Source organism: Pipistrellus kuhlii, unplaced genomic scaffold (assembly GCF_014108245.1).
Source record: "Pipistrellus kuhlii isolate mPipKuh1 unplaced genomic scaffold, mPipKuh1.p scaffold_m20_p_52, whole genome shotgun sequence".
Lineage (NCBI taxonomy): Eukaryota > Metazoa > Chordata > Mammalia > Chiroptera > Vespertilionidae > Pipistrellus > Pipistrellus kuhlii.
Window position 1 is genome coordinate 73809 of NW_023425554.1, and position 20232 is coordinate 94040.

Here is a 20232-nt window from a genome sequence, read left to right on the forward strand (position 1 = left end):
GGGATGGAGACTGCAGCTCAGACAAGTGTCCTTGACTGGAATCAACCCAAGACCCTCCAGTTCACAGGCCAATGCTCTATCCACTGAGCCAAACCAGATACGGCTCCAGGGGATTTTTATTTTTATTTTTATATCTCATTGGTCACAATCGGTATAAATGCACATACTGAACCAATCTTTAGCAAATGGGAACACCATCACTATGGTTAGCTAAGACCAGGGCTCCTCCACCTCAGCCCTACTGACATTTGGAGGGGAATCATTCTTTGCTTTGTGTGTGTGGTCTGTCTGTACGGTGTTTAGCAGTACTTCTGGCCTTCACCACTTTGCCCCAGTAGTGAAAACAAAAAATGTTTTTCAGACATTGACAAATGTCCATTAAGGGAGGGAAGTAATCTCCCCTTAGCTGAGTATCATTCAGCTCACACCAATCCCAACTGAACCCCTGTGTTCAGGCACATTGCTGTCTCAAATCTTAAAACAGTCAAGTTTCTGTTAATAAGGAACATATGACGTGGTGATGGCCACTGAATAGACAATGCACAGTGCCTGCCATCTTTGGGTCACTCCTGGATTGAGGTCTTCACTCCTGGTAGGTGTGGAATGAGAAGGCAAAGGTGCTGAAAGTATGAGAGAGAATCATTTGATCTGATTGATCATGAGATCTAGCCTAGATAAGAAAGAAGGCAAAGATGATGGAGTGGAAGAGTTTAAAGAACAAGTTTAGGATGAGTGAGAGAAAGAACTTGAGACAAGGCCATGAAAGGGACCTTCTCATTTATGCAAAGTATTTGCAACAGTCATGATTTGGGTAACCAGGGACAAGCATTGGTTGAATAACAGAAAACCAATTCAACACTCATTTATTGAGAGCCCATTATGCAGAACAAATGCTTCGGGAAGTTCAGGTTAAATATTTCTTCTCCAGGGATGTTGTGTATAATGATTCCTTTTGTCCTCAGCTTCATTCTTCATGATGCCAACCAGATCCATGGATACGACTTTCCATGTGAAATTGAAAGTTCTAGTTTTAATATTTTCTCTTCACTTGTCCTGAAAAAATATTCCCCCCCCACAAAAGATGTTTAGATTAAAGGTAGATGTAAGGATAAAACAAACAAAACAGACAAACAAACAACAAGAAAGCAGAAAGGAAGAGCAGGAGTGGATTAAAGCCAGAGAGTTCCATCCAGTAGGCAAGGATAGTATGATCTCCTAGTATTTTGGAATCTTTTAGACAGGTGCAGCCTTAGTTTATAGTTGGAGGACTTCTAAAAAAAAAATAAAAAAAATCTAAGATGAGCCCAGCCAGTGTGGCTCAGTGGTTGGAGCACAGACCTATGAACCAGGAGGCCACTGGTTCGATTCCAGATCAGTGCACATGCTCAGGTTTCAGGCACCATCTCTAATGTGGTGTGAGCAGGAGGCAGCCAATCTAGGATTCTCTCTCCTCATTGATATTGCACTCTCTCTCTCTCTCTCTCTCTCTCTCTCTCTCTCTCTCTCTCTCTCTCTCTCTCTCTCTCTCTCATTTTCTCTCTGAAATCAATTTAAAAAATATAAAAATATATACCAAAGCCAGCTAAGCACTGTTAGTGAGCAGGGTCACTAGAAACAATATAATGAGAATGAAGAATGCTAATCAGATCATCAGAAAATATACTTCTTCCCCATACCTTCCAGGAAGGGGAGCTCATATTAAAACAAGGAGAGGAAGTTTGGAGTGTCAAGGGGTGAAACATTAGAATAAGTCTTCTTACCACATTGTGTTTTGAGTCAGGGCCAAGCCTGCTGGAAATTGTATAAATCTCAGACTCAGATTTAGGTTTCATGATGTTTCCAAACCACTTTTGAACCTGGAACAAGATGGCTTTTGTTAATATTGGAGAAGAGAAAAGGCAGAGTTGGGAAGAGAAAAGAGGCATTATGAAAAAAAAGTTTTTCCTACAAAATCTGGTTTATATACATAACAAAATGTTACACAACCTTAAAAACGAAAAAAATTTGGACACATGCTACAATGTGGATGAACCCTGAAGACACTATGCTGAGTAAAATAAGCCAATCACAAAAGGACCAATACAATATGATTTCACATATATGAGATCCTTATAATAGTCAAATCAATTGAGACAAAGTAGAATGGTGGTTGCCAGGGGCTTGGCAGGGGAGAATGAAGTGTTATTGTTAATGATTATGGGGTTTCATTTTGGGATGATAAAAAAGTTCTAGAGAGGAATGAGTGGTGATGGTTGCACACAATGTGAATGTACTTAATGTCACTGACCTGTACACTTAAACATGGTTAAAATAATAAATTTTATGTTATATATATTTTACCATAATAATATCTTTCATTACAGGATACATCTTTGTTGTGGAGACTTACAAAATATGCTACGCAGAGGAAAAGAATAGACGTCACACATAATTCCTAAATCTAGTAAAAGACAACTGATGTTTTGGTGATATACTTCCATGTGTCTTGGTTTGGGGTCCCTTGAAGGAGACCCTAAGGCAGGGTTCAAGTGTAAAGAATTCATTTGAGGGGTGTTCTTAGGAAAACACTAGTAAATCAGTGAGGAAGTGCGATAGGGCCGGGAAGGCAGTCAGTAAAATGTACCCAATCCTGCCATAGTGGTTTTGGCTCAATGGATAGAGTGTCTGCCTGGGGACCGAAGGATTCCAGGTTTGATTCTGGTCAAGGGCACTTGTCTGGGTTGCGGACTTGGTCCAATGTGCAGGAGGCAGCCAGTCAATGATTCCTTATCATCATTTATGTTTCTATCTCTCCCTTTTTCTCTGAAATAAAACAAAATATATTAAAAAAGAAAGTACCCAATGCTTTCCACTTCAGAGTCATCCCACCTCAGGGACAAGGGATCTGGGTCATTTATCCACCAGCCTGTCCTGTGTACAGGCCAGGCACGTCCTGTGGGCAGTAAGAAGCTCATAGGCACAGAGTCACAGATTTTTTTTTTACACTGATTTTTAGTTTATTGAGAGACTACTTTATGCTAGACACTCTGCTGGGCCATTTATACATGCATTATCTCATTTAATGTTCTCATTAACATTTTGTTGTTAATTCTCTCCCCAGGATATTTTTTCCATTGATTTTCAGAGAGAGTGGAAGGGAGGGGGAGACAGGATAACATCGATATGAGAGACACATCGATCGGTTGCTCCCACACACACTCCAACCGGAGCTGGGGATCAAGCCTGCAACCGAGGTATGTGCCCCCGACCAGAACCGAACCCACAACCCTTCAGTCCAAGTGCCAATGCTGTACCCACTGAGCAAGCGGCCTTAACTTTCAAGTAGTACCATTATTATTATTATCTATAACATAAAACAGAAACTTACAAATGACAAAATGTTTCTCCAAAATTAGAAGGCTAAGAAAATAAAAGAGCAAGGATTAGAACCAAGATCTATTTGATGGGGGCATGAGTTCCTAATTCTGGATAGAGTCATAGATTATTTTTAAAATAAATATATTTTATTGATTTTTTACAGAGAGGAGGAGAGAGGGATAGAAAGTTAGAAACATCGATGAGAGAGAATCATCGATTAGCTGCCTCTTGCACACCCCCTACTGGGGATGTGCCTGCAACCACGGTACATGCCCTTGACTGGAATCGAACCTGGGACCTTTCAGTCGGCAGACCTATGCTTTATCCACTGAGCCAAACTGGTTTCGGCCACAGATGTTTTTAATAAGCAATATGAGGCACACGGAGATGAATGGCAAAGGGATATGAGGGGGCCATGAACAGTATCTGCTACACCAAGGCTCCAGCCTTGGCACTATTGACATCTTGGATTAGAGTCATCCTATGCACTGTAGGATGTTTAGCAACATATTTGGCCTCTACCCAATAGATGCCAGTAGCACCTGCCCCCTGCCCCCCCGGGTGTGACAATCTAAGATGTCCCTAGATATTGCTAAATATCCCCCTTGGGTGTTGTTTGAGAACAATTGTACTTTGCCTTGCACACTCTTACCCACACATAAACAAATGCATAACAACATAAACAGTAAGTGCATATATACATTATACAAACAAAATGCAACATTTCTGGAGCAATGTTTTGAAATTTGCTTTTTCTCTCTCTCTCTCTCTAATATATTTTGAATATCCTTCTGGTCCTAAAATATTTTTGTGCCGGGACAAAAATGTACTGTTTCAAGACTATGCTGGTCCTTTGCTCTCCAGGAAGTGTTGGCTTGGTCAGCTCAGTTTCTTCCTCTCCTTCATCTACTGAGGAGATGTTCTTCTTTTCCTAGTTTGGTTTTTTGGGCACCTGAATACAGGCTGAGGAAAGGTGGAAGAGAGAGAGGTAGGGAAGGAGGGAGGGAAAGAAAGATGGATGGAGAGAAGGGGAGGAAGAGGGAGAAGGAGAGAGAGAGAAGAAGAAGAACAAGGAAGAGAAGCAGGAGAAGGAGGAGGAGGAAGAGGAGAAGGAAGAGGGGGAAGAAGAAGGAAGAAAAGGAGGAGGATAGAACTAGTAACAGGAGGGAAATTGTGTCAGTCAGGATATATTTTGCTGCAGTAACAAACAATCTCAAAATCTGTGGGATATTTGGACTATGTTTCTTCTTTAAGGTATTTGAGAAGTACAAATAAAGATCTTGAGTGATTCTGTATTTCTTCTGGTTGCTGGACTATGTTTATTAGGCCATTGTACTTCCTGACCTGAACTATGTGGAGCCCAGCTTCATTGGGGTTTCAGTCTTCTACATTATATTCAATACTTCATGGTTGTGTAGTATCCTGTTCTATAGATGTAGTATAATTTAGCTAAATCTAGGTAGAAGTATCTCAGTTCGATAGTGCATATTAGGGTTTCATCATGTCTAGGGTTCAATTTTAGAGACAACACGCAGTCCAAATTATCCCCGAGTGCCTCTTAGTTAGGTAACATCTTAAAAGCTTATCTCAACAAGCCCAAAGCAGCCAGTATTTCCCGTGTGTTGGATAGACACCCCTGTTTCTTTTGCTCAGCTGCACATACAAGGATTGGCTTGTATTGAGTAGTCATACTGAATATAAAATATATATCTGAATTTTATAGCTAAGCCAAGCTAAGCCCAGCCAAGATCATCTGAACTCTCACCAACCTGTGGACTGAGAATGAGAATATTACATATTTACGTGTAAGCCACAGATTTTTGAGGTTGTTTGTTAACACAGAAGTAGATGACGATTACAAATGGGAAAGCTGAAAACAAACATGGTATTTCCTCGATATAGCAATTATTTACTTTGTAAAGCCATTACTAAATGGACACATCTCACAATCAATAGCATCTCAAAATAGAGAAAATATAGGTAGCATTTACATACTGCTCACAAATTCACATGAAAATCTAGGGAATGTGTATCTAAATGTCCACTAAGCTCCAGACCTGCAAATTTTTTTTCTTACCTTTAAAACAATTAAAGAAAGGGGTAACTGTTTACCTGCTGGCTGAGGAGGCAGTAGACCAGGAAAATGAAGGCACCCTGAAGGCTATTGAGGATGGTGAAGAGGTAGCCCATGACCCGTCCAGCTGGGCCCACCTGCACGATGCCCAGACACCACGTGCAGCCAAGGATGAGGACCAGCGCTGCTGCCTTCAGGGTCAGCATCCTGAGGGGAGTGAAAACGAACATGTGCACAAGCTGGTAATGGACATGGACACCCTTACAGAGTGGTTGGTCATGGTGAGGACTCTGGAGCTAGACTGCTTTGGCTGAAATCCAAAGGCAGCACTGTGTGACATTGGGCAAACTGCTCTACCTTTCTATAACGTGGGTTCCCCCACCTTTATAATAGTCCTGTTTCACAGGGCTGCCGTAAGGATTAAATGAGGCTGTAACATATGTATGTAGGATAATATATGGAGCAAAATAAGAACCACATATGCATAAAGCATTCTAAAACTAGGGGCTTTTTATTTCTTTCTCTTTTATAAGATGGAGGGCCATATAATTTGTTAATCAAACAGGGAGATTTTTGAGATTAAAAAAGGTACTATTAATAATTACAATGGCATAAACTAGGACTGTCCCAGGCAAACTGAGATGTAAGGTCACTGTATACCTTCATATATACATATTTATCCCTAATTTAAACCATAATGTTTTATGTGAGAGAAGCTGGTTGAGGAAAGATTTGTGTAGTGTGTTGGCTCTTGTATGTGTGCCTGTCTGTTTTATAGAAATTCACAGAAAAAGGTCTGGGGAAAATAGCACACATATTATATCACATCTATCATAAAATTTGTTAATTCCAGCTTTCTTGGGAAGTGGAAGTAGTAGAAAAAGAGGGAGTTAACATTTTCACTTTACATATTTTGAGAAAAAAAATAGATATCATGTTATTTTTGTGATTAAAGTGAAAATAAATTATGTGTCCCCAGTAAAATGCATGATGCAAATTAAAAAAGCTCCGAGTCTCAATTTTTTGAAATAGTATTATACAAAAATATTATAATCTAAATTCTTCCTAAACCCATTACACAAAACCCTTTAGATATTTATTTAAGTTTGTTATAATTAGCTAAATTGGTCTCTATCAATGGGGTGAACCCAGTTTTGCTGGGGCATCCTACAGAAGCACAACTTTTAGAGTTTCTATAGAACCCAAGCCTTCAGTAACTGATGGATTCACAAACTTAAGTTGGTTGTTTTGATAAAAAGAGTATTCCTGTGTGCATCTTGTGTTGTGTGGCAGAAACTGCTATTTTTGTCCGTTCTCCTCCTCTTCCTTTTCGGGTTAGATCCCTCCCCTCTTAGAGTTTTTCCAAAACACATGGCTACCAGGTTAGAGACCATATATTTCCAGACTCCCTTAAAGCTAGTTGTCACCATGTGACTAAGGTCTGGCCAATAAAATCTGAGCAGATGTGGGCCATGCAACTTCTAATGGATGGGAAACTGACAAAGGAATGGTGGAGAAACAAAATAGGAAGGACCCGAGTCTCGGCATCACTCTGTGGAGCAGAGCGTCCCCACCAGCCCTGGACTGCTCACCTCTGGACTATGACATGAGAGTAACATAAACTTCTATTTCACTCTTTTTGACGGGGAGGGTCTTTTGGTCTCAATAGCTTAGCCTGGACTCTATCTAATATGGATATTGGGAGATGACAGAAGCCTTGTTAGTCCCTGGAGCCTGGTTGTGGGGTGTATGTGTGTGCAGATATGAAGGAGGGGCAAGGAGAGGAAGAGAGTATCAGAAGTACCACGTGCTCCATCTTACCTTATATTCTGGATGGTTGACACTTGACTGTTGAGGGAGGAGAATTTCTTTTTCAAATTCCAGAGGACCAAGAGAAAAAATGCTAAATTTGCCTGCAGGAACGACACAGACCAGGAATGCAAGTGAAAATAATGCACTGCGTCCTTAATAAATTGCACATCACTGCTCCTCTCCTTGCACACAGGACGGAATTGGTAGCAGGTGGAAAAGTAAAACCATACAACAGAGGAAATGCATTCCCCATGTGCTGTCTTGCACTCAGCATTTCTGATGCTGCCCCAGTCCTGACCCCTGGTGCCACATACTCACGCAGATAATGACACAGACGGGGCCAAGGAAACCCCAGATGAATCCTTGTTCCAGGTGGAGCCAGCAGCTGGGAATCAAGGGGAAAGGGACCCAGAGAGATCAGAGATGAACATGAAGTGACGCTTTTCCTAACAGAGAACATGTCCATTGTCTTCTGACCATGTCAGCTGACAGCAATGAAGGTTTTGATTGCTACCGACTGTGTGCCAATGCTACATTACGCATTTTATAAGCACAGTTCTGTCGAATGTTCATACCAAGGCCATGATGGTGCGAAAATGGAGATAATGCTAACGAGGAATCGGAGACCTGAAAGCTCCAAATGATGGGAGGGATAAAGCTGGTACTGAACCACAAAACTCCCTCCTTTCACAACCTTCCAAGCTCCTACTGCTCCATCTTTCCCTGCTTCCCTGGAGAAAGGCCAGCAGTCTTACATGCTAGGGAAAAGATATCCATTTGCTATGGACATCTCAATCACCATCATTGATGCTGCCTCCCCCCACCCAAACTGTCCATGGCACAGGGTGTGAGCCCAGCTCACCGTTCAGGGGTTCCATAAAGGTGAGGCCTGGACGCTGCGGAAATGCCCACGATCACAGCAGGGACTCCATAGCCGACCGGGAACATGAGCCACTTCATGAACTTGCTCACGCCGGAGTAGTTGACCACCGTCAGGTTGCGAGCGGTGAGGAAGAGGTGCAGGCCCTCCAGCAGCATCCAGGTGAAGGAGGCCAGGTAGAGATAGTGTAAGGCACCCGCGATGACTGCACACAGCACCTGGGGGAGGAGTGAGAGTCACCAGAGGGGGTTCTTAGGGGTGGTGTGCGAACTGAGGGCCCCTCCTTGATCTTTGTGTTATCTCAGAGCACCTGGCATTAGACCAAGGCCATCAACAGTAAAGGTGCTAGGTCATCAGTGTCAGTGCTGCCCACCTTGGCACCACCCCTCCACCCTCTTCCAGAAATCAAAGCGATTTTATTAAGGTGCCCAAGCAGCAACCCATGGGGAGGACAAGGGTCCTTTGGGACAGTGTCAGTACCTTGTTCTCAGTTCTGTCTATGGCCGTGAGGAAGAGCAGGTGGGCCAGGAAGAGGCAGAGCGAGAGCTGCAGGTGGAGTGAGGTGCTGGTGTTCTGGATGGCTTTGCACAGCAGGAAGGTGAGGGCCGCCAGGAGGAGGCACAGCAGAGAGAGGCTCAGCCCCACGTAGGTGATCACAGCCAGGGCGGGATCCTCCTCCTGGGACCCAGCAAAGAGGAGACATCAGCCACACTTTCCTGCTCTGGGATTGTGGCTTCCCTGCTTGGAACAGGGCAGTCTAAACACAGGCACATGATGAGTTTCCTCAAAACCCCCCCCCCCCCACACACAAAAAAAACACACCCACAATGGAATACTATGCTGCTGTAAAAAGAAGAAACTCTTACCATTTGCAAAAGCATGGATGGAGAACATTATGCTTAGTGAAATAAGCCAGTCAGAGGAAGATAAATATCACATGATCTCATTCACTAGTGGAATATAATGAATAACATAAACTGATGAACAAAAGCAGATCCAGAGACAGAGAAGCATTGATAAGACCATCAAACCTCAGAGGGAAGGTAGGGGAGGGTGGGGCTAAGGAGGAGAGATCAACCAAAGGACTTGTATGCATGTATATAAGCATAACCAATGGACACAGACACCAGGGGGGTGAGGGCATGAATGGGAGTGGATGAGGAGGCAATTGAGGGATAAGGACACATATGTAATACCTTAATCAATAAAGAAAAAAATTATAAAATAAAATAAACAAAGCTAATGACAGATTGTGTGAGAGGTGTCTCTGAGACTGTCACCCCTTGCCCCAGCTTTATTGAAGTATATCTAATATACAAAATAGTGCATATATTGAGTACACATACCTTTTGATGAATTTGAACATAGGCATATATCATGCTATCATCCCCATGGTTAAGGTAATAAATATATCCGTCACCTTCAAAAGCTTTCTTGTGCCCCCTTGCTTTTTAAATTTTTTTATTTTTATTTTTAAAAAATATATTTTATTGATTTTTTTACAGAGAGGTAGGGAGAGAGATAGAGTTAGAAACATGGATGAGAGAGAAAGATCAATCAGCTGCCTCCTGCACAACCCCCATCGGGGATGTGCCCACAACCAAGGTACATGACCCTGACTGGAATGGAACCCGGGACCCTTCAGTCTGCAGGCAGATGCTCTATCCACTGAGCCAAACCTGTTTTGGCCCCCCCCCTTACTTTTTTAAATTTGTGGTAAGAACACAAGAGATCTATCCTCTTACCAAACGATCAAGTGCACAGCCCTCTCCTATTAACTATAGGCTCCATGATGATCAGCAGAATTCACACTGTTAGTGAATGGCTCTGCCAGACACAGTCTGCACCCAAAGAGACACAGAGAGTCCTGTGTAGCAGAGGCTACTAACCTCTTCATACTCGTCTGTACCTGCCCTTTGCCCGCTTTCTGTGAGCCCCCGTGACTCTGCCTGATGGCATGTCCCCTTGCTTGGACACACCAGAGCAAGTTACAACTTTATGCCTCTGGAAGCTGCCCTCAAATAACAGCAGTTGGGGAACTGGTAGATAAATACTCCGGCTTGTTCCACCTCTTGTGGGAAGGTTCTGAGGTGCATTTCCTACGACATCTCCCAGAAGTACCCAACAGGACTGGGCCTCACTAGTCCGTGGGGGTAACTTTTGTTGGATGCATCCTTTCCTGGCGGCCTTCTCTTCTCTGTCTCACTTCCCTACACACCTACTGAGGTTTCACCTCCCAGAGAAACTACTTTCCCTTAAATTCTTTTCTCAGGACCTGCTAGTGGGAGGCCTCAAATGAAGATACCCTATCTATCAATAACTACGCTCTTGGGGACTCATCTCACTCATTGAAGACAGGGGCCAGGGATCTGATGAGCCATTTAGACTCACTTCTGGGAAATGATAGTCATCATCCCTTATGATTATACGGGTATTTTTGCTTTTTTCAATGCCACTTTATAGAACGTTTCAATCCCCCCGCCACCACCTTTTTTTTTTTTAAAGTCAATGGAGTAAAAAGGGGGCATCTATAATACTTTCAATAATAAAGATACGTTTTTAAAAAAGCAAAAAGCACAAAAAGCCAATCTATTATATGATAAATAATTATTAAGTAAATACTGATCATGAACTAGCCTGTTGTCATTATCCCAGAAGCTCTTCCTAATTGCAAACCACCTTCTCCCCTAGAGGTAGCCATGATCCTTTTACGGTAAATTTTACCACCTTAAGTATCCAACTCCTGAGAATATAATTTAGTTATGTCTGTTTTCCAACTTTATATAGATGGGACAACACTCTGCTCCACAGAGTCACTCAGAAACTCATGATAACAGAGGCTCCATCATCTGGAGTGTGTTGCACCCTCATCACCCTGGAGGGTCCCACATGGAACTGCATGTGCTTCATCCTAGAAAGGTAGCACTGCTTTTAATAGCTCCTGACAGGAAGCAACCTCGATACTCATTAACTGTAGAATGAGTAAGTACATTGTAGTATAGTCCTGCAATGAAAATGAATAAACTAAGGCTATGCTCAACCCATAGATAAACTTCATAAATGTAACAATGAATGAAAGAAGTATTTTCATGTGTATAAACATACGAGAGGCCCTGTGCATGGGAACAGGGTGGGGGTGTGTGTGGCTCCTCAGTCCAGCCTGCACCTTTTCCTCAGGTGATGTCTGGCTAATGCAGTGGTCTGCAAACTCGTTAGTCAACAGAGCCAAATATCAACAGGACAACAATTGAAATTTCTTTTGAGAACCAAATTTTTTAAACGGAAACTTCTTGTAATGCCACTTCTTCAAAATAGACTCGCCCAGGCCGTGGTATTTTGTGCAAGAGCCACACTCAAGGGTCCAAAAAGCCGGATGTGGCTCGTGAGCAGCAGTTTGCTGACCACGGGACTAATGGATGTTGGACATCCTTAGTGCTGTGGTGGAGGCAGACCACTATGCTCCCCAGCCATCAGCCTGGCTTGTGGCTGAGCAGTGCTCCCTCTGTGGGAGTGCACTGACCACCAGGGGGAAGCTCCTGCATTGAGCATCTGCCCTCTGGTGGTTAGTGCGCATTATACGGACCCTTTTATTATATAGGACTAAAGGCCTGGTGCATGAAATTCGTGCATGGTGTGTGTGTGTCTGTGTGTGTGTGTCCCATAGTGCAGCCTGCATCCTCTCCAATCTGGGACCCCTCAAGGGATGTACAACTGCCTGTTTAGGCCTGATCCCACTGGGCCTGGTCCCCTCCAACTGCCCTCCCCTGCAGGCCTGGTTACCCTTAACTGCCAGGATTGGGCCTAAACGGGCAGTTGAACATCCCTCTCTCAATCCAGGACAGCTGGCTCCCCACAGCTGCCTGCCTGCTTGCCTGATTGCCTCTAACCACTTCTGCCTGCCAGCCTGATCAGTCTATAACTTCTCCCCTGCCAGGCTGATAGATGCCTAACTACTCCCCTGCCAACCCGATTGTCCCTACCTGCCCTCCTCTGCTGGCATGATCACCCCTAACTGCCCTCCCATGCAGGCCTAGTTGCCCTCGACTACTCTTCCTTGCCAGCCTGGTCATCCCTAACTGCTCTCCAGTGCAAGCCTGGTTCCCCCCTAACTGCCCTCCCCTGCAGGGCTGGTCCCCCCCAACTGCTCTCCCCTGCAAGCCTGGTCCCCCTTCAATTGCCCTCCCCTTCAGGCCTGGTCACCCCTAACTGCCCTCCCCTGCTTGCCTGGTCACCCATAACTGCCCTCCCCTTGCTGGCCTGGTTGCCCCCAATTTCCCTCCCCTGCAGGCCTGGTCACCCCTAATGCCCTCCCCTGCAGGTCTAGTTCCCCCCAACTGCCCTCCTTTTCAGGCCTGGTCCCCCCTATTGCCCTCCCAGCAGGATTCGTTGCCCTCAACTACTCTCCCCTGCAAGCCTGGTCCCTGTCTCTAACTGCCCTTGCCTGCAGGCCTGATCTCCCCCAACTGTGCTCCCCTGCTGGCCTGATCGCCCACAACTGCTCTCCCCTGCTGGCCATCTTGTAGCAGCCATCTTTGACCACATGGGGTGGCCATCTTGTGAGTTGGAGTGATGGTCAATTTGCATATTACCTCTTTATTATATAGGATAAGATGCTAGCTCCCCAATGCCCTGTGTAATTGGGGAGGTCAGAGATTTCCACTAAGTGTTGTTTTGGGGTATCACCTCCAACCTGAGAAGAAGAGAGGGATGCAGGACTTCCTGTATGCTGTCACCTATCCTATGTCATTAGTAAGTTCTCCAACCCCACCTCTAGGCCCTGGACCAGTGTCCAATCTGACCTTCTCCCACCACCTCTACCACCTGAACCCCAGCCACCATCATCTCTTTTCAAGTCTATTCTTGCTACTGCTCATTCTTGACATGGATCTTCTAATGACATAAATATATAACATCCATGATGGAAAACCTCCATTGCCTTCTCATTGAAATCTGGAAGAAAACTAAATCTGGCATTCAAGATCTGGTATTTTTCTCCTGGTTCCATCTCTCCAACTTTGCCCCTTTCCAACTCCTTTCATTCACTCTACTCCAGCCACACTTCTCTCTGGGACACACCAAATTTATTCTCTCTTCAGAGTCTTGGCCATACTTGTATCTCTTCTTTAGATGCTCTTTCTGAGACCCTTTCCTACTGGCTTTTTAAAAATTGAGGTAAAATCCAAATAATATAAAAATCACCATTTTACAGGGTACAGTTCAGTAGCATTTGGCACGTTCAGTGTTGTGCAACCACTACTTCTATGTAGTTCCAAAATATTTTCATCACCTCCCAAATAAAACCCCATGCCCATAAATAGTTACTCTCATTCTTGCCTCCCCACAGCTCCTGGCAACTACAAATCTGTCACCATAGATTTGCCTATTCTGGACATTTCATATATGTGGAATCCTACAGTAAGTGGTCCTTTGTGCCTGGCTTCTCTCACTCAGCATCGTGTTTTCAAGGTTTATCCACATCACAGTACTACTGATGCTTAATAACCAGATTTCAGCTCTCATATTTAATCCTCTGACCATTCTATCTTAAGTGGCACCCCACTCCAGTCACTCCTGTCCCTCACTAGTTTTCATTTTCTTTATAGCACTCATGGACACCTCACAGAGGCTCAACAAGGATTAGGTGGAGGAATTAAACGCGTACATCATACCTGGTTAGTGAAGGCCATGAGGACAGCGAAACTGGACAAGTGAGTGCATCTGCAGGTGGTATGACTCGTGTTCACCTGTACCAGGAAGCAGCCAGCCCTGGACCAGTGGCCGTCCTCCCCTGTGCTCTCCCAGAAGACACAGAAGACCTTCTTGCTCAGGGGCTTCATCTGAAAATAGAATGGGATCGCTGTGTTCTTGCTCAGGAGGAGCAACTCTTAGAGTGTTGGTCTGCGCTGAGGTGCAGAATGAGAACATGGCTGAGAGCGACTCAGGTAATTTCTGTTTTAAGTGAAGAGAATGGCCACCAGGACAACAGCCCCCATAGCTCCACCTCTATCAGGATTTCACAAAACATAAAACAAGGTCATCTCTCTCTGTGGCAGCCTGCATTTTACACGATGTCATGACTTTGTACCCCCACAGATAAAATGAGAGTGTAAGGCTCACCCATAGGTTTTCTCCCAAGTGCTCTCCAAGCCAAATTTCCCTGGTTTTCCTCAACCCCTCCAACTTTCGAAAACAGTAACAAAAACATTTCTCTGGTCCCTTGACATCAGTTTCTTTCCTGACAACACAATGCTTACTTGTGCAATGAGAGTAGTGGCATAGGAAAAGAACATCGCCAGGAGATACAGGATAAAATTAGCCTTCTCTTTGTCTCAAGGGCTTCTAGGGAAACAGTTCATGGGGCCTGTATCTCCTTTGATAACCCACTGGCCCATTCCCAGATTTCTTGCTCCACTCCCTCTGCCCCATGCCATTCATCAAAAATTTCATGCCTAGATTTTTGCATCAGACAGAGAAAACCTACATTTCCCCGCCTTTCTCCGTCAACCCTTACTTTCTTAAATTTTTATTTTAAAATTAGATTAATTTTCCAGCTTTATGGAGAGACAATGGACATATAACCTTGTATAAGTTTAAGGTGTAAAATGTAATGATTACCACAACAAGTTTAGTTAACACCCATCACTTCTCATCATTACAACTTTTATTTTGTGGTGAGAACTTTAAAACCCTACTCTCTCAGCAACTTTCAAACATACAATACTAGAGGCCTGATACATGAAGAGTCATGTAAGAACGGGCTTTCCTTCCCCTGGCTGTTGGCACTGCCTTCAACTTCCTGGTTCATAGGTCGATGCTCAACCACTGGGCTTCCTTTGGTTAAAAAAAAAATCTTCTAAAGTCTCTATTATTTCCCTAAAATTCCTCTTAATTTTCCACTCTATCTTAATCTCTACTACGCTCTCTCAACTCTACTTCTCCATCGCCCGCCCACCATTTATCTTTTTCTACAGAGCAAGTTTTCTTGCTCTTGGCACCTCTATGTGTATATTGATCAGGAATTAGCAACCTATGGTACCTTATGACCACGTGGCAGTCACTATCCCTCACTTATCCTTCTTCCTTATCCCATCCTTTCTCCTTACTTTTTGTTTTTGTATTCAATCATCATGATCCATGTCTTTTATCTTCCTTTCATAGGATAATCTGTACCACTTGAGACTAGAGGTATCATCGAGCTGACTGTTGACAAGCAGTAGTGGCAAATGAAAGTGAAAGAAAGTGCCTGAATTCTCACCATTCCTTCCCCTTTCACCTGCTACTCCTTTATCACTCTTTCCTTCATCTAGAGTAGGGGTGTCAAACTCAATCAGAGAAGGGGCCAAAATCTAAAATCCAGCCTAAATCGAGGGCCGAATGGTTTACTGAACAGTCATAAACTTTCATTGTGATGGAAACGCAGCGGAGTGCAGTGATGACAGCGTGGTGCGGACCACATTGCAAGGCCTGGCGGGACGGATTTGGCCCGCGGGCCTTGTGTTTGACACATGTGATCTAGAGTCTGATAAATAGAGGCAGTTTCTGCTATAAACTAATTATTCATTAGTGTGGTGTGGTGAGAGATTGGGGAACCAAGGTTTAGGATAGTCTAGATGATAAATTCCAACAATAAAATTCCTGTCTTCAAGGATCACCCAATATAGTGAATCCCACCATATTTTAAATGCTTAACAACTACAGGTAGCTCCTGGCTACGATCTGGGGCAGCCCAGGTCCAGAATCACTGACTGGGAGGCGATGCATTTGTTCCATCTACTTCTGTGAAACCCAAGCAAGCCCAAATAGCAGGTCTGACCCACCTTCACGTGCTGAAAACTTAGAATCACAGGCCTGGAGAGAGATGTGTTCCTTTTGGGTCCAATAGCAGCGCTGACTACCTGGGAGTTCAGGTAAACGCGTTCTTCCTCATTTATCTGGCTAAAAAAAGTCGCATTTATGATATTTCCAAGAGAAGAGTATGCAATAAAGATAACTGCACTGGGACCTGAGGAAAGAGAAAAATGAAGTGCCACCATCATTCCATCTGCCCCCTTTCCTGCTCCACACATATCATGCTCCCAATGAGGGTCACACCTGTGCTTGGGTGTGCCTGGTAAGTTCACTCTTCCTCCCACGCTTCTCCTCCCCAAATGCAAGTCATCATGAAGGGCCAGCTCAATCCCAGCCTCTGGTTTAAGAAGCGTCATGATGCTTTTTCGAACTTTTATTTCAGATGCAGTCCCTGTCATGCCAATGAGAATTCAGTTGTCCACTAATTATTTCATTTGGAATGAGCTCTTTTTCCCAACAGACGCTGCATCTCTTGAGTGGCTTCATTTGGAAAGCACAGGGCTCCCAGCACAGGGCCAAACATCTTTATTTCATAAAAAAAGTTAAACTTATATTTCAAACATTCAGAAACTATGAGACATCTACTCCCAGATTTAACATGTATTATTATTTTTCCATATTGGCTCCAGAAGTGTTTTTAAGGAGATAAAATGTTTTAAAAATGGCTAATGCTCCCACTGTTTCTTTTCCTTCTTCAGAGATAACTATGGACTGGAAGTGAACGTGTAGTCTTTCCATAAATACTTTTGTCATTTTACTACATATATATGTTTCCATAACAATACAAAATCTTGTTTCCTGAGTTTAAGAACTCACATAAATGGTGATATCCTTCGGATATCCTTTTGCAACTTGCTTTTTGTCACACCAGTTAATATTTTAAAGATTTAGTCATATCAATACATGCATAGTTTATTTCAGTTACTGTATAGTGTCATGTTATTTATAGACTACAATTTATTTGTTGTTAGAATAAATGATAAAACTTTGATGAAAAAAGAAAAAAAAAGAGAAATAATCCCCATAAAATATTCCATCACTTTGAGATAATCACTGTTGGAGTTCTGGATTTTTTTCTAGGCATATATATGTGTATCTAAATATATGTGCATGTCCAAGATAGCCAGTAGAGAGCTGAGTATTGGGAATTATCTGGTTCTATGGGAGTGCTGCACCTTTATATTGATTTTCTATTGCCAAGCAATTTCACAGCTCTATGGGCATAGAAGATAACATGTAGAAAAATTGTTAGTAGCACAAGTAGTTTTTTCCATAGACACAAGTGCATGCTGTCTGGTAGATATGCAGCTACTTTCTACCCTATGGAAAATATAACCTCACCCTGGCCAGTATGACTCCATTGGTTGGGCATGTGTACCGAATGATGGCCAGTTTAATTCTGGGTCAGGGCACATGCCTGGGTTTTGGGTTCAAACACCAGTAGGGGACATGCAAGAGGACTTTTTGGGAAGCTGACTAAATCTGTGTGATGTCATTCCACTTTCTCTGCAGCCTCTTGAAGAGACTTCAGCAAAGATGGACTTATTTTTCAAGCCTTTTAGATTTGGATAAAATATAATGTTGACAGTGGACTCAAGGAAATCCATTTATAGTTGGGTGACATGTATCTCTATCTATGTGCACATATGTATCAGTGATTTCCTTTCTACATATTATATATATGTAAACCAGAGCTAGAAATAAATAACATATATGGAAATTATAATTATCTATCTATCTATCTATTTATCTATCTATCTATCATCTATTTAGCCACCTATTTATTCAACTTTTTTTTTTTTAATTCTCACTCAAGGATATTTTTCCATTGATTTTTAGAGAGAGTAGAAAGACAGGGAAGAATATTAATGTGAGAGAAACACATGGATTAGTTGCCTCCTGCACACACACTGACCAGAGGTCAGGGGAGGAGCCTACAACTGAGGTTTTGTCAGTTACTAGCTGTGCAGTTTCTCTAACCAGATTTCTCTGGCCTCACTCCAGGGATCAGAAGTAGGAGAGCCACTTGTTTCTCTAAGTTAAAGTCACTTTCTGTTAGAATGAAACACTGGTAGGTGGTTGGAAAACATAGGCAGGCGATATACTCGCCTGTTTTTATGCTTAGAAATTGCTTATTTTTCAGCTGAAATATTCTGGCATAAGAGCAAATCACAAGCAGGAAAGAGAAGAGTAGCTGTAGAGGTTTCCAAGGCCGGTCTCCATGGCCTTGTGGGTTTATTCAGTGATATGTTTTACGGGAGAAAGGGTGAGTTACATCTACAGTTACTGACAAAGTTCCAGTTCCCACCTGGTGTCCTGGTGTAATTGAACAGTACCCTTTTCCAATTTTAAAATTGTCTCTGTTTGAAGATAAATCACAAGATTACTGTAGACAAGCAGTTCTCAGCTGAGGGTGATTCTGCCCCCCTCAGGGAACACAGGGCAATGTCTGGAGGCATGTTTGGTTGTCACAATTGGGAGGTTGCTCTTGGCATCTAGTGGGCCAAGGCCAAGGATATAGGACTGAGAACACTATAGGGCCCCAGAGAATAACCTGGCCCTTTAAGTCAATATAGCTGAGATTGCGAATCCAGATGGAACCTAAGGACTGAGCAATGTCCCTCTATTAGTTTGTCACACATCCATCAATGGGTTCTTTTCTCTCATTAGTAATGTTAAGGCTTCAGGTTTAATTTGATGAGCTTTTTGTTGTTTTCCAGATACAGCACCTATAGAGAAAAAACTAATGGTTCCAGCCTTGAAAGAGATCCAAGTTCAATGAAGGAGACAAGGCTGTGTCAATCAACAGAAACAACACAACATGGTAGATGCCAGGATAAGGTAGGTTCATGCTGGGGAGGGGAGAGGAGAGGCGGGGACTCACAGAGGAGGGATGGCCTCTTTCTGGTGCTGTGATGGGAGTGGGCAGTCCTGGGAGGTGAAAGTTGAGTTGTATTAAAAGAAGAGTCAAAGTTCACCCAAAGTGATGGTTGGCATTCCGGGCAGAGAAACAGCCAATGCAAATACTTAGAGATGAGACCACAGGGTCCACTAAGGGGTGACAAATAGTCTACTGCTGGGCATGTCCATGCCAGGTGCTCCTCAAAGCTCACGGCATCCCACTGTGATGTGTATAATTTATTTAAGCAGTTCAGCATAGACGGCTGTTCTGGGCTGAGCTGTGTCCTCATGAATCTATATATTGAAATCCTAAGCCCCAGGGCGTGACCAAGGAGGAGCAAACTGGGCTGAAGATGTGATTTTGTAGCCTGTACTGTGTGAACTCTTGCACTCTCTACAAATTGTGAGGAATTGCAGAGGAATCCCATGACAATGCATGTGTGAAATTATGTGATTGGAGGTTAGCTCCCCTCCTCTGCCTGGTCCATTCACAAATGGAGGCAGATTCAAGTACTTATCTTCTCGAGGGAGGAAAGTGATAGGAACTGACTGTCTCATGAGATTGTCTCAGATCAGAATGCGGTCTATGTTTTACTTTGGGAGTTTTGATGGACAGTACAGACAACTGTATCCACATTTACACGATTGGATTTCAAGACCCCATTTATCATGCTATAGCAGTTTTAGCTATGTGGCAGTTATAGTACATGTATTCTTGCAAAATTGAAAAATTAAAGGTTTTCATGCAAACAACTCAGTTTTTGGTTTCTCTTAGAAAAAAAAAAAAATCAGCCGAAACCGGTTTGGCTCAGTGGATAGAGTGTCGGCCTGGGGACTGAAGGGTCCCGGGTTCGATTCCGGTCAAGGGCATGTACCTTGGTTGCGGGCACATCCCCAGTGGGGGGTGTGCAAGAGGCAGCTGATCAATGATTCTCTCTCATCGATGTTTCTAACTCTCTGTTCCTCTTTGTGAAAAATCAATAAAAAATATATTAAAAGAAAAAGAAAAAAAAAATCAGAGTTTTTGCAGTTACAAAATAGTCACAGGATGTAAACTCCAGCATAGGGAATGTAGTCAATAGTATTATAATAACTAGGTATGGTCAGGCAAATACTAGATTTATCAGGGGAATCACTTTGTAAGTTATATAAATGTCTAACCACTATGCTATATACCTGAAACTAATATAATCCTGAATGTTAACTGTAATTGAAAAAAAAAGTAAAGAAATGACTAGATAATGTGAAACAAAGCTGAATTCATTTCTATCTGCCCCCCCACCCCCCAAAAGAAAAGTCAGAATGTGGTAGCACTGGGACAATTAATAATAGCAATCTGTAGTAGATGCTACAGGCACTC

General features: G+C 43.1%; 1 protein-coding gene across 2 annotated transcripts in view; it reads right to left on the reverse strand.

The window, feature by feature from the left end:
• Positions 1-272: 272 nt before the first annotated feature.
• ADGRE3 (adhesion G protein-coupled receptor E3) overlaps positions 273-20232 on the reverse strand; it is a 39472-nt gene continuing 19512 nt past the window's right edge. For both annotated transcript variants that reach the window (XM_036415899.2, XM_036415896.2), the window contains 9 exons: positions 15941-16125; positions 13793-13960; positions 8604-8801; positions 8106-8341; positions 7558-7628; positions 7253-7340; positions 5470-5638; positions 1761-1856; positions 273-1053 (listed from right to left, as the gene is read on the reverse strand). In XM_036415899.2, coding sequence (XP_036271792.1) covers positions 1045-1053; positions 1761-1856; positions 5470-5638; positions 7253-7340; positions 7558-7628; positions 8106-8341; positions 8604-8801; positions 13793-13960; positions 15941-16125 — 1220 coding nt within the window. In that variant the 3' untranslated portion in view covers positions 273-1044. The remainder of the gene's footprint in view (positions 1054-1760; positions 1857-5469; positions 5639-7252; positions 7341-7557; positions 7629-8105; positions 8342-8603; positions 8802-13792; positions 13961-15940; positions 16126-20232) is intronic.